Source organism: Linepithema humile, chromosome 4 (genome assembly GCF_040581485.1).
Source record: "Linepithema humile isolate Giens D197 chromosome 4, Lhum_UNIL_v1.0, whole genome shotgun sequence".
NCBI lineage: Eukaryota > Metazoa > Arthropoda > Insecta > Hymenoptera > Formicidae > Linepithema > Linepithema humile.
In genome coordinates, this window is record NC_090131.1 from 17842885 (window position 1) to 17861020 (window position 18136).

The 18136-nt window shown below is 37.4% G+C and overlaps 1 protein-coding gene across 1 annotated transcript; it reads right to left on the reverse strand.

The window, feature by feature from the left end:
• Nucleotides 1-597: 597 nt before the first annotated feature.
• On the reverse strand, nucleotides 598-17546 carry MAPk-Ak2 (MAP kinase-activated protein kinase 2). Its single transcript, XM_012364631.2, has 10 exons — nucleotides 17182-17546; nucleotides 15209-15537; nucleotides 12943-13237; nucleotides 5552-5691; nucleotides 5415-5479; nucleotides 5222-5329; nucleotides 4723-4821; nucleotides 4562-4637; nucleotides 4177-4387; nucleotides 598-4097 (listed from the first exon to the last, which is right to left on the reverse strand). The coding sequence occupies exons 2-10, from the start codon at nucleotides 15241-15243 to the stop codon at nucleotides 3849-3851; spliced, it is 1278 nt and encodes a 425-aa protein (XP_012220054.1). The 5' UTR covers nucleotides 15244-15537; nucleotides 17182-17546; the 3' UTR covers nucleotides 598-3848.
• Nucleotides 17547-18136: the final 590 nt, after the last annotated feature.

Sequence of the window (18136 nt, forward strand, 5' to 3'; positions counted from 1 at the left end):
ATGATTCTCCCGTTGTTCTTCAGAATGCGAACTCAAGTGATAGATTTCTACAGATTCAGATGTAGACAGAACATTTGTCATCACAGTGTAGTGATACATTGTGAATATAATTTGTTTGAATACTTGAAATACACCCATGGCCCTTTCATTAGTTTTCTCTCTTCTTCGTATTTGCAAATTGTTCTGACGTCTTGCTACATGTGTTTGGAAGTTTGTAATAATTAATTCAAAATAAATTGCGTTGTACTCTTCCGTTATTCAATAATATATTATTAGTATGACAAAGCTATAAGAACCGGAATTAGATTTAAATGCTCAAATTTTCTTAACAACATATATTAACGAGTTCTGTTTTTAATTTCGAAATCGATTATATTGTGCCTTGTTAAATGCCGTGGAAAATCTTTTAATTCTATATTTTTACATATAAAACAGCATGTGTTTAACTCATTAAAATCAACGTCTGGAGTTTTTTCGTTTTTTAAATCAATTTGCTTTTTATGATCATTTTTCTAAATGTAACCGATACCTGCTCATAATAAACATATATAAGTTCTTTTCTGCAACCGTTATATTTAACCCTAAAATTTTTTTGCATTTTGTAATAATACTACCCATCTTTTAACAGATGTAATAATTTCGCACATTATGTCCGTTTGGCAAATACGCAATACAACAACTAACTGAATACGACACTCGTATTCAGTTATTTAATTATTACAAAATGCAAACCAATTTTAGGGCTAAATAAAACGGTTAATAAAAAAAAGAAATTACATATATTAATGTGCGCAAAGGACTATGCCCAGTTTGGGCTCCGAGTGAACAGTCATGAGTCATAATTATTTTAGGAAAAAAATTGAACGCGTAAAATGCACAAGGAAAGAACCGATTTTTTATCCAGTGAGTGGTATGTATTATTTTATGTTTAATTATATGGAAAAAGTAGAATATATATACTTATAAACGCTCTAATCTCTACAGATGGCATTAATTAATTAATTGCTTAATGTCACCCGTAAAAAAATGAGCGTTTTAAGTTTACAGAGGGTGTCCGGTAATTGCTGAATCACCGTTCGGGTACAATCAGGGCAGATCAAACCGAGTAGAAAAGTCTTCTATAGTTTTGCAATTTTCGCAATTAAGAGAAATTAATTAAAGAAGATCGGCTAATTTGCGCGAGTTTAAGCGCGCGGCTAGAAGAGACAGCCCACTGTTATCGCTAGGACGCAAGGATCTAGCGTTACGCACCGCTCGTATGTTGCCGTTGACATTTGTAGAGCGCTCCTCCCAACGCTTCATCGCGCGCTAACCAAATAAGTAACCAAATAAGAGTGGGCTGTGCCGCCACAATCTCTTTTCGTCGCGCGCTTAAACTCGCGCAAATTGGCAAATATTTAACTAACTAATTCCTCATTAATTATTGTGAAAATCGCAAAATAGTAAAGGACTTTTCTACTCGGTTAAACGCGCCCTGATTACCCAAAAAGATTTAGCAATTACCGGACAGCCTGTATATTTTACTTTTTCCACACATAAGCAATTAAACATAAAATAATACATACAACCATTCTGACAGAGATAGTTTCTTCTTTGTGCATTTTACGCGCACAATCATTTATGATTATAATTCATTTCCGCAAAACATGCTTAAAAATTCGGCAGTTTTATATAATATTTTCATACATGCTTTTTACTTGCAATATTTAGTGAAATAGACATTGTGTTCGTTTCAAATGATGAAACGCGTTCTGATATATGTTTCTTGCGTATTTTTCAATTTGTCCAAATGCGTCTTTCTTATATGAGAATCCAGATATGTCTGAATGGATAGAGATAAGTTGTTGTGACAAATATTACACTCCACTACAAAATCATCTGTCAAAATCATCTTTCTGTCCAATATTTTTGTGGCCAACCTCGAAGTATTGTATATGATACTCTCGTTGTTTTTTCAGAATGCAAACTCAAGTGATTTTCTACAAATTCAGATGCAGACAGAACAGTAGCATCACAGATAATACATTGTAAATTTAATTTGCTTGAATACGTGAAATACATCCACATGGCCATTTCATTACTTTTCTCTCTTCTTCGTATCTCCAAAGTTTTCTCTGCTGTCTTGCTATGTGTTTTGAAATTTTCAGCTTTGACATAATTATATTGATTTTCGCAAAGCCTGCACTGTGCTTCAAAATCCGTCAGTTTCACATAATATTTCCACAGATGCTTTTTAGTTGCAATACTTAGTGACATTGTGCCCGTTTGAAATGATTGGACGCGTGTAACTGAATACAACAAGAACCTTTCTGCCGAAGAGTATAAAAGAGAACGAAAAAAAACGCATAGTTCTCCATTTGTAAATATTGATACGTAGATAAAAACTGCTAACAATTATCAAAACACGCGATAGCATTTCATACCGATAATGTGTAGTAATAACATCTCAGCAAAAGAGACGTTAGAGAATATTCTTTACACGAATACGATAATAAAATTATTGTGTTTTAATTATATTCGCAAAAAATACGCTATATAACGTCTTTTTGCTGAGATGTTATTGCTATATATACATATTTGGCATGAGATGTTACCACATATTTTTATAATTGTTAGCTAGATTTGATCGACATATTAATATTCGTTTAATACACGGTTTTGTAAAAAATAATATATTATCTATATGTAAAACTATTCTCAAATTACGGCTATATCAAAGAAATACGCGTATTTTTTCGAAATTATTTATACTCTGCAAAAATGTAAATGTAATTCAGCACAGTATTTAGTATAATACTTTCTTTTGTGGATTAAAGAGAATCATCCTAGTGAATTAGAATTCACTTTTTGTCTTGACGAAGAAAACTTTGGTCGTACTTTCCAAAGAGTTAAAATCAGATGGTGCTAACATCTCTTTAAAAGATGAAAATAAGGACAAATATATAAATTTAGTTATACAGTGGCGGTTAGTATTTCGTGTGCAAGAACAAATAAATGCCTTTTTAAAAGGTTTTAATGCTCTTATATCAACTTTGGTAAAAATATTTGATGACTATAAACTGAAATTGTTGATACGCGGTATACAACATATTGACGTGAAAGATTGGAAGCAAAATACTTTATATAGGAGACTGCAAATCATATTATTGTGCAATAATTCTGGAGAGTTGTTCTAGAAAAATATCTTACACTAAACTAGTATGCTCTGCGTTCTAATAAAAAAAGATTTTATTCCCATTCCCCGCGATTACTGCAAAAATTATTGAACGCTTTTATGTGTGCAACACAGTTATCATAGTAAATGCTTTTTATATGTGTAACTATTTGATAACGCTGTTATCCGTCTCTAACGAAATGTTCGGTGGCAAAATTTTTGTCACGCGAATTTCGGCGTTCCATCGTTGTTACAACGATATTGCTATCATATTTATTGCATTGTTCTGCATTTTTTTTTTTAGATTTCTAGGCATCGTGCGTTATAATTATATCTCACAGAACGGTCGCGACACGTTCCTCAATAGGTCATTTTTGGAGAAAGACTGTGATATCGTACGGTAATTGAAAAAGGCATCGCTTACGCATTCGTTGGGGCAATATTGTCCTAGTTGTATATTGTTGTTACTGTAAAAAAATTTACCTTGCGTCCTCGATGATTAAATCAAACGCTAATAAGCGTAAAAACGCATGCGTGCGATACACGTGACCTAGGTGCCTTTGGATACTACCCTATTACGAAATTTCTTTCGCTTGAAATGCAGCAGTCAGAAAACGATCCTCGTTGTGACTATGCTGTATCTGACGCATCTACGTAGAAAAATAGTCCAGTTCCGCTTGGCGCTGTCCTCTTCCTAGGAAGCGGGCGTGGGACTGGCGGCCGGCGGAACCGCCGAGCTGTTCGCAGACTGTTTCGCGCGTCTCCGCTTGATCAGCAGGGGGTTGTTCGTGTGATCGAGCTGCTTCAGACACGCCGCATCGTAGTCGACGCGCATCGTCGCCAACGATCGAGTCATCTCTTCTTGCACTTCCGGCCACATTTCTTCCCCCTCGCGTAGAACGCGTCCGGTGTGTAAAGGAGTAGCAGGTACCTCTGTGTATTTCTGCAAGATTTCGAAAAATATATTATAAAGAGGATTCGCACTAAAAGTGTAATAAATGTATTGTAAATCGTGCACTTACAAAGATCCAGTTGTTACGCATCACAGCGTCGATTTGCAATCTTTCGGCTGGATCTATACACAGCATGCCCTTAATAAGGCTTTTGGCCTCCTGGCTCACGTTCGCCCATTCTGGATAAGGGAAGTCATATTGCCCTAACCGGATTCTTTTTTTCATTCCGGGCGAAATCGCCAGTCCGTGATTGCTGTAGAATGGTGGGAAACCGCACAATCTAAACATAACGAATACGTTATTATAGTGCTTTTAATCTATTAATAAATATAATCTATATTATATTAATAATGGAATTTATTAATAAAACTGTAAGAACGCTGAGAATGTATATTATTGCAAAAAAGAAATTATTAATAGAGAAAAGAAAAAGTTTTATAAGTAGTATACTCACAATATGTACATGATTACTCCCAATGACCAAATATCACAGCTCTTGTCATATTTCTCTGGTCCCAAAACTTCAGGGGCTAAATAAAATATATATTGTCGTTTTATTTCAACTGCACAATTAGTTTAACAAATGCATCTGTATAGTGAAATATGAAAGCTTACCGACATAATAAGGTGTGTAACATGGCGTCTGTAATGTGTCTTTTAAATGTGTTTCTTTAGCAAACCCGAAGTCGGTGAGTTTCAGGATTCCAGTACTATCTAGAAATAAATGCACAGATTACATTAATAAAATAAATATTATTCCATTCATATACAAGTTATTTTTAGATGCAAATTTACAGATTTAAAGCAAATATTTTGCAAATTATCATATTTCACTTATTTTTAAACTAAAAAAATTGTGCAAAAATAATAAATGATTTATCAAGAATATTTACACGGTGATTTATATATATATATATATATTATTCTCTCTATTGTATATAGATAGATAAAGATATAAACTTTACAGTTATACCACTTCAAAGATTATAGAGAGATAATAAGTGATCTTAAGTTCATAAAATGTTGCTGATAATAATGTTTTCAAGTTGTCACGCCTTGGAAAAACGAATGATGCAAGATTTTATAGGATATGCAATATATAAATATAACTCACCAGGTTTAGAATATAAAAGATTTTCGGGTTTTAGATCCCTGTGTGTAATGTTCATGTCGTGTAGATGCTTTACCGCAACACAAATTTCGTACATCACTTGCGCAGCCTCTGCAAAAAGAACAACGCAGTTGTGCGCAACTTCTAAAAATTTCTAAAGAGCAAAAGTAATTAAATTTTGAATGCAAAGCCGTACCTCTTTCGGTAAAAGCACCGTCTTGTCTGTCTTGTATCCTTTGAAATAGTTCCCCACCTTCCATGCTGAAAAACAATTAAATGCGGATTGTAGCGACCGCGGTCGTTTAAAAAAAATAGTTATTATGTTTTACGTACCATTCCATAATTACTAGCAGACACTTATTCCCGCTGTAGGAGTTTTCGTATACGTCTTTGACTTGGACTATGTGCCTACAATCCGACGCTCTCCAGTGAAGCTCGACTTCTCTCCGCGCCTTCGCGCAGTCATGCAGGACCTGCAAGGAAGTGCACTGTTTAGCGCGACGTGCTTAAGAGAAGCCTCTAATTAAGTTGCAAGAGGACAAACAAGTTTCAGAACAAAAGATTCAATTTAATAAAGAAATTTAACACCCAGTTACTAATTCGAATTAGTGACGTGAAAATTTAACGTTGGAAACTTTTGCTACGCTGTTAGATAAAGAGTGAGTAACTTTTCATATATTTAAGATTCGAGATACCGTACGCGATTGTACGACTGGCGAACTGGACAATCCCGGTGAATGTGTCAAGATAATCACCGCTCAGATATTCGTATCAATGTTTCATATCACGTTTTCATGTTACATGCAAATCATTGTAGCTGGCAGCTAAAAGACTTGACTCAGAGCTCGCAACAATGTGATCGAAACGACAACGTCATCGCGAGGATTTCCTAGATAAAGCTCTTTTTTATCCTACTCACTGCTTCCGACAAACTGTAGTAATGAAACACGCGCAGCAGCTTACATAACTCACGTAATAATTGATAAAAATTTGTCACGTAACTAACTCATAAACATCATGAAATACGATTAATGATATCAGGAAATAAATTAAAAATAAAGATACGTGGAAAAAAATAGTTCGCAGGTGTCGATTATGATAAATTTATCGTCTTTAAAAGCATGCGATTTTTGTAATATTCAAATACGTTTAAATCTGCAATTCAAATTCTGGAATAACATTCACGTGTATTTAATTCGCGTAAACCGATACAACAAGTCGATCAATGAGATGTGATTAATTTTTTATCTTACACTCCGTTTTTATCTAATTAATTTAAATTAATTTAAATTCAATTATATTATCCTAAATCTAAATTACTTTTAATCAATCTAATTTAATTATATTGATTCCTGAATTCACTCGCTCAATATCAATGCTTTAATATTACAGTTAGCGAAAGGTCGATTCAAAAATTCAATTCAACTTTGAAACTGAATATTTCAGGATTTCCTGTATGTACGATCGCGGTACAAAGAAAAAAGAACTAGCGACACTAACAAAGCAACATTGATTTTTTACTATATATAGAGGTGAATGACACACAAGTCGCTGACGGTACAATTCTGATTAGTCAATTACACTGAATGGCTTGCCATACAAAATTTATCAAGCGAGTGGATGCGTGTACGCACACGGCATAAGCGCCTTCCTCTAAACGGACATGCTCACGTAATTGTGCCCTTTTCAAGCACGATCTTCCCGGACAATCACGTGAATTGTCGCAGACGTCCATTTATTGCGTACGGTGGGAAACCGGCTAAAATAGCCGCGTCGCTTGTGTACACACTCGCACTGTGTAATACGCAGAGTCCCCGTGTGACAACAGACGATTTATTAGTGTCGTCGCGATTTCGCAGATCCGCTGCTTAATATGCCATTTAATTTATTCGACATCACACAGATGAGTGGCGTCGACGAACACACAAACCCGCATTAACACACAAATACCGCGCCGTATTGTCACATTAAAAGCACGATTCTCGGAAATTTATAGTTTTTTATTTTAAGCTGAGATATTCACTGTAATGCTAAAGCGGGATCAAATCGTCGTATCAAAGCTCAGTTCTCTTAAAGCAGCCTGGAAGCTTTTTCAATTCATATAATGCAACGCGAGAGATCGAAACGAGATTAGCGTATGAAGACTTCAGTTTTTTTTTTAAAAGAGCTTTTTTTATTTTATAATTGAATTGATACTTGATACATTGAGTACGACGATAAAATTAAATGGGTAGCAAAGTAAACGAGGATGTTTGTACGCTTTTATAAGATGGAATGTTGGATGATTTAAAAATATCGAAGGGAAACGTGTGAGATAGATGGTGGGAAAAGAATAATCAGAACCGGTTTCTAAGATTTCTATCTAACGCGTACCAAAGGCTATTGACACTAGCCATAATAGAGATCTGTAAAATTAGTCCTACTTTTTTTAAATAAAAAAAAAAAAGTTTGTAATGCTCTCCGAAAATTCGAAAAAAGTTGACTTTATAGAAATTAATAAGATTTTTCTGTAAATCTGCATAACAAAAAAAAATGTAAGCTTCCATAAAAATTAAAATATTAAAATTTTATGATCAAAAATTATATATCGTGAAAATTGGACGCCAAGTTAAATGAAACGGTAAAAAATTTGTCGTATACTAAGCAGATATAATACGAAGGTTTCAGTAAAAATATCAGAACTATCACATGTCAAACGCTAATAAACTGGACAACGGCGTATGCCAATGAGATTAACACCTCACGGCACACAAAGTCATTTGCCGTGCGAAGTAGACGGATGGATGTACCAGAATTGTCTACGATAGTTCCTGGCGACAGTTCAGATTATGCGCTGGTCGTCCCACGTCTCGCGCCGAGGATTTTACACCGCTTGGCTATAAAAGCCGACAACGTAATCCGATGCAACGCAACGACGTCACGCTCGTGGAAACGCACAATCGATCGTGTTCTCTTCAACTATCCCATATCGCGATAATACGTCAGCGCCCCAAGCAAAATCGACCATGGAAAATCCAATAGAAAATCAATCGATCTTTATTTCGACACTTTTTGTTCGTTTAACACAGTAATATAATTGAAAGCATTAATTGAAATATTGATGACACTCATTGTTCTAATAAACTGATATTTTGAATCAAAACCAACGCAATTGTTTTTATCAGCACAGTGAATTATTACAAAAATTGTTGATCTAGCAAGATATCGATTTTAAATTAAACGGAAAGAACTATAAATCGATAAGAATGAATCGGTAAATTTTGCATTTCTCCCAAGACAATTTGTACACAATAATCTTTCAGTTCTCTGACGAGGAAAACATTGCATTAATCATGTGACTTCACCTACGTTTAGGAAACAGCTGCAGAGCGAAGTGCGATATATTTCTTCCCGATAATATCTAGTGTTTCAGACTTGAGGATTCTCCGCGTCCAACGAGACGTAGGCGGATAAGTATAAAGCGGCGCATGACTACAACACTGACAAGAGCGAAAACGTTGGCCAGCTGACAGCCGGTGATCAATCAACGAGAGCGAATTGGCAGCGCGAGAAACTGGGTTGCACCGGCGCCGCGCACTGCCGACGTGACGTCAGCAAATATTGAATTTTTAACAGCCGAACATTAAAACTGCGGAGGCCACCGGTACATCGCGCAATGTCATCACTCGCGTGATGCGTGCTCCACGCCATTGCGCTACACGCAAAACATAATTGCGCCGCCCGTTGAATTGTTCCCAGAAACGTCATTTCGTACGAAGCGAGGAATTCTGCGCCGCTCTGTTAGGCTCTGCTTTTGAGAACAGATGAAAAAGTAATTAGACGTCAACGATAATTGGCATCTGCGAGAATAGCTTTAGATGTAATCAGCTGCTTAAAATAGAAATATATTATTACACTTGTGCCGCATTGATTAGAAAATATTAATGGAGTAATTTTTTTCTTCAATGCGGAAAAATAATGATTAAAACGTTTGATTATAATGAAACGAGAAAACGTCATCGCTCTCGACAGGTTAAAACGGTGACAGTACATCGCAACGTTATGCAATCTACGCATCGATCGTTGCAATAACCGGAACAGTGCTGATAGAATCACTGATAAGATTACTTCTAATCAACGCTGAATAATCTTCTAGACACTTCAGCGCGTATTCATTTAATGAGAAGGCGGTTGCTTCGTGTGCGTTAGGTAATCTGCTAATCATCGGTGTATGATGTAACTTTGGAATTTCGAGGACTAATTTCGGTCTGTTGGGTTTCTCCAGACTGTATCAATGTCGTCAATCGGGTCTATCGTATTTCATATCAAGAGTAACTTTCACCACCACTAATTATAAATTATAAAGAAAGTCATCTGTGAAAAATTTGAATAATGCCGGCAATAAATCGCGTTTCGCACGAACAATCAACCTGTTATCTTTAACTCTTCTAGAACAATTCTGATTAACTCAATAAAGTACAGTTATTTTAAGAACAATCAGAACATTGTCGGCGTAAGAGCACTTATCAATTACAATACTTTCGTAATTCTTAGAGTAGCAATCAACATGTAAGGTCATTTTAAATCAATTTTTTTCAATTATTTTTATTTTCCACATAAAATGCGACAAACAAAAATAATTAAGAATTAATTCTCACGTTTGAGATTCTAAATATTTTTATTTTATTTATAAAAAAAGGCAGTCACATTTTTTTGCAAGTTTTTTAAAACGTGCCTACTTTCCGACAGCATAATTAATTTTTTATCGGCATCCAATTATCAAATTGATTCCTGTTGATATAACGATCGATTTCACGCTATTATTCAGCAGCAGCGTGGCAAATTCCTCGCCGTTTTATCATCGCGAACGAAATACAAAGAAGAAAAAGATGAAGCGAAGGATGCTCGTATCTCATGGACTTGTCGGTATTCATTACATTGACTCATTGAACACCGATTGACATAGTGATTGCGTCAGCTTTAACGATAGCATCCTTTGACCCTCGACGATACTCGACGATAGCCCATCGTAGTTGCGATCGCCGAAAGCCATTGACCATTTTCGCCGGAAAGGATGAGATCATCGGAAATATATAAAGCTCGCCGAGGGACGGCGGTGCATTTTTCGTGCGGATTATCACGCACATTCATGCGTGTTGCATTCTCCATCTCCGTGCGGGAGTACAAAGTTTGCGACGCTGCCAGAAAGCGCGGTGAGCATTCAATGATCGCGTGCCTAAGTGCTGACGGAGCACAAATGACACGTGCAACGGTAGGAGGAAAAAAAAAAGAAAGTGATCGATATCGAGAGCCGGTAAAATGCACGTGACTTTTTGCGTATCTCATATCTCACATATCGCACGTCGTACACGTCGGAAAAGAATAATTCGCTGACGAGCGGAAAAAAAAGATACTTTTAGTGAGCGCGTAAAAGTTTAAATGCTCGTTCAACGAAGAAATATCGCCGATGGAAAATTTCTGCGCCTCTCGCAAAAAAAAAAAATAATACTTTTCACGAATGAGCGGGAACTGTTTATGTTCGCATCGAGTGTTATCCAAACTGCAGCGTCGCAACCGCGCCGGTGTGAAAAATCACAGCGACACGATCCTTCGCGGTAATCCCGCGCGATACCGCGAACGTCCCCGAAACATCCGGACAGCCTGATTATTTTTGCAACGAGTCCGAGAAGCCGCGGGCGCGAGATTGCGCATCTTCTCATGGCGGGAAGCGTTTCACGACGAGCTGTTTTACTGCCGACTTTCCAGAAGAACTAGCTCGCGATTTCGTATAAAAAGAATCGAGCGTCGCGAAAACAAACTTTGGGGATTCTCTCGAATCAAGTGCGTTGCGCGCCATAAAAATAACTTGTAGCGTTTTTCAGTAAACAGACAGCTTGTTTGAAGATCTAACTATTAGCGGGAATTTAAATTCATGGAAAGAAAAACGCGAGGAATGCGATCGCGCCCGAGCGTCACGCGATCTTCGTGATCGGTCATCAGCATTTCGCATATCTGTATCTGCGATCAACATTCCTCGTGAGAGAGAGAGAGAGAGAGAGAGAGAGAGAGAGAGAGAGAGAGAGAGAGAGAGAGAGAGAGAGAGAGAGAGAGAGAGAGAGAGAGAGAGAGAGAGAGAGAGAGAGAGAGAGAGAGAGAGAGAAAGACTGCCGTTAAATTATTTCTGCGGCTGGTCTTATAGGCCGTGTGACGCCTTTATAAGGAGATGCAACTTTCCCGAGCAGTCGCCTATTGATTTAAAATCGCTCGCCGAACGCAACGCAACGCAACGCGATAACGTAAGATGGCAATTTAGAAAATTGCATGCAAAATAAATTATTCTTAAGGTAAATACAATTTTTCATCCGGGAAATCCATTGAAGTATCTCGACACCTGAACTCCTGCATCTCAGCGAGATGTTATAAATCGCGCGACTTGAAATGCGATACACGCGCTTTATCATATCGGCAGAAATTATCAGACAATGGACCGAGCTCGGATAATAATGGCGTGCGCACAAATATCGATTGATACGCGATTGCCGGCAGTATGTTAACAGCGGCATGCTTCAAATTCTGTCAATTTCGATCAGGTAACTGGTTATTTGGGCGCTATCAGGTTTCGCTCCTATCTGTTGACCGCGCGATCGGAATAATTCCTATCGTAAAACTGACGAGATTACAAAGTAGCTTTATCTACGTCGCGTGTGATGTGTTCCAACATTTTCGAGAGACACAACATTCGCAGGATGAAGCCTCTCGTACAATCTTGGTAAACCGATACGGTTTACCAATATTGTATATAATTTGAGGGGAGGGGGAGGGGGTCGATAACCTTTTGGACGATAGCCTTCCTCCGGATTTCGTTTCATCGAAACCGCGATTCGATAAGCGCGCGCGCGCGCCACAACGTTAATTTCCTTGAGGAAACTGCTCCCACGATGGCGATCAAATCTTTTTTTGCGGACCGACCGTGACGAAATAAGAACCAGGCCTACCTTCGTGGGGAGATACGCCGCTAGACGTCGAACGGGGAAATCACTGGGGTATAAATAGAGGATGACTCGCAGTCTGAACGCGCTCGGACATCGCGCTCAGCCAATGATCGCACCTTCCATGCGATTTAAGTAAGTATCGATACGCCGAATCGGCACTCCTTCAGAGAGGTGTTAAAGAGGAAGATTAACACCTTCAGATATGCAGATTTCAAAATGTTGCTCTTGCGCATTAAAAAAAACCCGAGGACGGAAAATCCATCGCGGATGAAAAAAAGCCGAGTAATTGCTCCTCGCCTTCCGATAAGATTTCTGTGTTTAATATTTTAAGCTCTCTTTTTATCTCAAAATATCGCAAAGATTAATTCGACTAAAATTGTTGGGTTTTATCTAGACTTCTCCGAAATAAAGTTTATAACATTCTAAGCATGACGCAAAATAAACAATTTTAATAACCTGGAACAGCTTTGTGATAAAATTTCAATATCATCTTACTTTTCGTTAGCTCTAGAATTTAGCTTTAATCATTTAAATTACAACTTTTAAATTTATAAAACAGTTAATAACAAACGATTTCATTTTTTTAATAAAATAAGTTTCAACAAATATTTCCAACTTCTTTCTCCATCAATTAATTCATGTTGCGTCAAGCAAAATGAAATAAAGCAAAGAGAAACTTTTAATTTTTAATCGCGTAATAAATATCTCATTGAATGATCAGCTAATTTTGTTAAATTTAAAGCGAAAACTCACCTTAAGGGCGTACTTCTCCCTCGTCTTCTTGTCGTAACACTGCACAACCTTGCCGTTGATCCCGAGACCCAGCACATGATTGCTGATTTCGTAGTCGTCGGTGATCGGCGTGACTTTCGGCGACAGGCGGCCGTTCAACGGATGCTCCATGGTCGTGCAGGACCACGTACGCCTCGGTTCCGGTATGTGATCGTAGTCCTGCCGGATCACCTGCGTCACCACTACCGGCGGTGCTGAGCGTTTGCGTTTGCTCTCGTTCTGGTCGTTCTGTTCGAGAACGGCCCTCTTGGACTTTCTGCAAGACGAGGATACCCGTCAATTTGCATTCAAAGTACGAAACACACGCGCGCGAACCGGCGCCGAAGGTCGCGCGGAAAAATACGATGCTCTAGATTGCGCGGCGATAACGGAAACGTTCGAGCCGATAACGCGTCGTGTATTCAGTACGTATAAGACGCGAGGAAATGAGTCCTATATACCGGCTGTCGTAACGTGTTTGTACGCGTCAGCACAGAATTGCATTGCTCGATTCGCGTTCGATTTTTTTTTATTTTTTAATTTTTTTTAAAGAAAAAAAAACAGTTACATACTTAACACTGAAAAAAAAGAGGGCTAAATATAAATTCTAGATACAAAAATGCATAAAGATAAACAAAAACAAAAAACCGAGCATTCTGCAATCAAGAATTGCAAATGAGAGAATTATGAAATCGCGTATGCATGAGAGATCTGCGGAAGTAATGTAAATTATCCGTACGATTCGTTTACTATGTCAGCCAATTGCTATTTCAATGAAACCGTTTGCATAATCTTCCTCGAAGAATGTGCAAGATTCATGTCATTTCGCACATACACGCGCATGCTCTACCTATACAAACTTTGCTTACACGACGTATGCTCATTTCCTCCGCAATGTAATTCGCACGCTGCAATACACACAGTTTTTAATTGCAATCGAGAATACAGTTTATTCAAAGCGCGAATTCAGCGAGAACCGATGGCATAATATAGTGTTTTATAAATACTAATAGCTTATTCATGCATTTTTATCGAATTACTTCCATTTTATTTTCAATCATGTCATCAATTTTATGTGTCGCCTGCAAAAAAACAATATCAGCTTGACATCTATGGAGAAAATAATTCGATAAAAGTTACAAATAAAAAGAAAAAATTGTTAATGACATCTAAACTAAACGTCAATACGCACACAAAAAACTAGTCAACACAGAAGTAATTGTTATAGAAAGATAGTTATCCATAAAAGTTTACTGCCTTGACAATCGTACAAAAAATTAATATGCCAAACATTTATCATCATTCGCTATAAATCTTAAAGATATATTAGTGTGAAACATCGCTTATTATTCAAAAGGAACGATTAAAATATTGCGAAACAAATCGTGTATTAAAAAGAACTGAACTTGATCATGCGATCATGCTGTTTGACGCTGAAAAATGATGTACGCGCTTACAGAAATATTCGTGAAAAACAATTATCTTGAGCAGCCTTCGATAAAAAGTTAATAAATTAGAGCGATGAGATTAGAATTGCAGATAGAGTGCGACGGATAAATTATAATTTGTAGGCTGTATTCTGAATCGACACCGAGAAACAGAATTCAAGTTCTGATTATCCTTTGTGAGGAGTTAGTAGAGCAGATTCAATCAGCATTAGTCCAGCGCGAGTGCTCTTATTGTTCCGCGTCCGAAAACAACGGCAGAATTATCGCGAAATGCAACAGCATCATCGATGCATCGACGAGCCGTTCAGGGAAGAGTTGCACCAACAATCTTGCTTAATATCTAATTTGTTTCTAGATCGGTTTCAGATAGAACACAGATAACGCGGCACATCCCGTTTATTGCGATTGACTCAATTAAACAAATAACGAAGAAAAGTCTAAATTAACATCGCACAGCTCTAAATGTATTGGACTTCTAATTAAAAAAGGCGTATCATTTTTTAAATTATATTTTTAAGTTTTTTTGTATATTATTTTACGATACGATTAATTAATTATTAGTTTATTCTACTTGGAAAATATATACACTAAAAAATGTTAAGAAAAAAATTCTCTCGCATCAAAATGATTGATTTAAAATCGAATACGCCTTTCCGCCTTAGAAGGGCAAACGAAGAGTCCAATAAATAAGCCGATGTAGACAGTGTTGGTACAACCGTTCCCTTGTTAGATCCTCGCGTTATGAGAGGACGTGTAATCACAGGCTTTATTCGCATTATAGGGATAAAGATAAAAGAGACCTCCAGAATCTCCATTTAGTTGCCGACTTCGGCATGGATGCGGCTCTCGAGTTTCGCACGGTTAAGTTCCGAATTGTTCAGGGAGACAAAAGCACCACCCCGCCGTAAAAGCCGAAGAAGGCTCGTAGAGGTCTGCCAGATGCGTAACGACGGTACAGCGGTATTACACGGCGTGCGGTCGTTTACGGAAAGAGGTCTGCCCACAGAGATTTTTCCCGCACAGAGAGCGCAGAGGAAAGATAAGTTTTTAGTCCGCCTGGTATTTTGCCGCGTTTTTTTTTGCGGTTTTTAAGTCAAGCCAAAGGATAATCAGGCCCGCCAGCTGAAAACTGAAGATAAAGAAACTAATGATAATTAAATCGCGAGAAAGAGAGAAAGAAAGCAAACGCCCACAAAAGCCTCGTGGATCGGGTTTGACGAAGCGAGCGTTTCCCGGAAAAGTTAACAAATATTCTACACCGATGATCGAAAAAGAAACCGCCGAATAATAATTTCCAGCATTTCACCGAGTGTTGCGAATAACACTTGCGGATTTATCGGAATTCTAAAAGCTATTAACATTTTTTCGATACTCAATTCGGGAAATTTTAATAATTTTCAGTGATTTTAGCTTATTAGATTATTAGAAATCATATATTTATCATAGAAAATAAAAGAATATAAACGACTGAGTTTTTTTTATCAAACCTGCTTACATAAAAAATATACGCGTTTGAACTCGTATTCGCTTCAAAATCCATAACTGAAAGTGATTGTTTCTCACGCGTTCTTTATTCATATTTCTTTTACAACGAACCCTTACGTTGTTATTCGAGCCACACAATGAGCGCTTTCGTAGACAATTAAGAAAGCAAAAGCGGCGAGCCGAGCGGCAGCGATAAATGCATCTGCACATAATCGTACACATCGCAGCCATCTAATCAACAAGGACGAATTATCGCCGACGTAAGCAAACAGTGAAATTGTGGTTGACCCTTGAACCGACAAATTCAATTTCAATTCTTCCGGAACGCGGCAGTTTGCCGCTCGCGCCTTTCTCTGAAGTAGGGAAAAAAAAAAAACAAAAACATAGATTCCACACGGACCGCGTCGTATTAACACAAACAACTGACATCAGCCCGTTCTTGATCGAACTTTACGAAAAACAAAGTGAAGCCGGAGTTATCGATTATAGGGTTCAAGCTGGTAAACATACACGTACGAAGCGAAACAAAGAACCGTACATTCTCGTCGCGCAATTACCTCGCCGAGGTATGGTCACCTTGGAATTTTGTTTATCCAACACGGAGATCGCACGTCATATACAAATATCATGTACCGATGATGACTGACGTCACGTTTAACGTTAAGAACTAAAGCTACCCACCATTAATATTAATAATTTAACACAAAAGCCAGTTAAAACACAAGTAATGCAAGCTAAACAACAAAGTAATGTTAGTTTTAATTTAATGTTTGCTTATAAAATTTCGACCTAAATTGCTATAAATATTTGTGCATTTTATTGTATAAAATTATTTATGCTTCTCCGAGCACTAAAAAGTCAAATATTTCTTTTCTTTAATGTGAATGCATCTCTATAGAAAAATATATAAGTGTTTGCAAATTTTGAATAAAAATGACGAGTATGAAAGAAAAAATTACGCTGTAAAAGTTTTTATCTATTACTTTTATCATCTGAAAAGATCAGATTTCGTTCCAGATAAATTTCAGAATTAGATGATTCATAAAATACTTTGATCTTGAATCACATACTTGGAATAATTCTTTTAATACTTAAAAAGGGTGTACAGATATAAATAATAGACGTAGAATGAAATTACAAGTCATAATCAGAACAGCGAAAGCACAATCATGCGAATTTATCACTTGCGAAAAAGAAGTACAAGCAGAAAAATTTGAAGATTAATAAAAGCCAGCCTCAGCGATCAATTAAACATCAATATGGAAGTCAAGGGACGAATATTACTTACTTGTCTCTCGTCGAAGCTTGGTTCCCGCCGTAGGATGATCGCGATTCACGTAAATCACACGGGAACCGGCATTATTCGCGCGCAGCGTCGGGTCGCGGAATCGAACGATATTCGCGAACGGCGTCTCTTTACGTTGGCGTCAAGAACCGAATCGAGATCGTCGTGTTGCGTGATGTTGAGCAACGCGGTGTTCATCGGTCGCGCGGAATGAGGCTAAAGACTCCCTCGCCGATCATTCCGATCCCAGTCGAGCGACCACCGCGAGGACGGTATCTCGACTCAATAGCCGTGCGCGAAGCAGCGAAAACAGAGTACTGCGCTGAAAAAACGTCCCGCGAACACTGGCGCGACAACGGCGATGCGGCGCCTCTTGCGGCGATTTTCCGCCATGACTCATTCTTTACTCAGAATCGGATTAACACACGCAGAGCCCCCCCATTAGAAAGAATTATTTAGCTGACCTAAATTGATTTCATCTCTCATTTTATTTCTCGATTACACTCGTTTCCTCAGAGATTTAATTTCTTCCTTAGCAAAAATCTCGTTTCACAATTTATAAATTTTGTGAATAAAGTTGATAATTAAAAATAGAAACCTTATTTATGTCACAGCTTGTGGCTACAATAAGATTGAATACGACACTGATAGATCCAGTGCAATGACGTCATACACACGATCATGATGCGCACGCGTTTGTTCGCGGAAACGCTTTCTCTAGAAAGTTTAATACTTCTGTATATGGGCTATTACAAAGGTGTTGACCTTGTGTGTAATATTGTTTGGCAATATCGATTAAAATTTCTACTCTAATTTAAATGATAAAAATATATAATTAAATTTTCTACGCTATTTAAAAGAAAAACAATCAATAAAATTGATAAACATGAGAAAATAATTTGTATTATGAATATTTTTGCAACATGTATATTTGTATAACGTATATTTTTGAAATAAC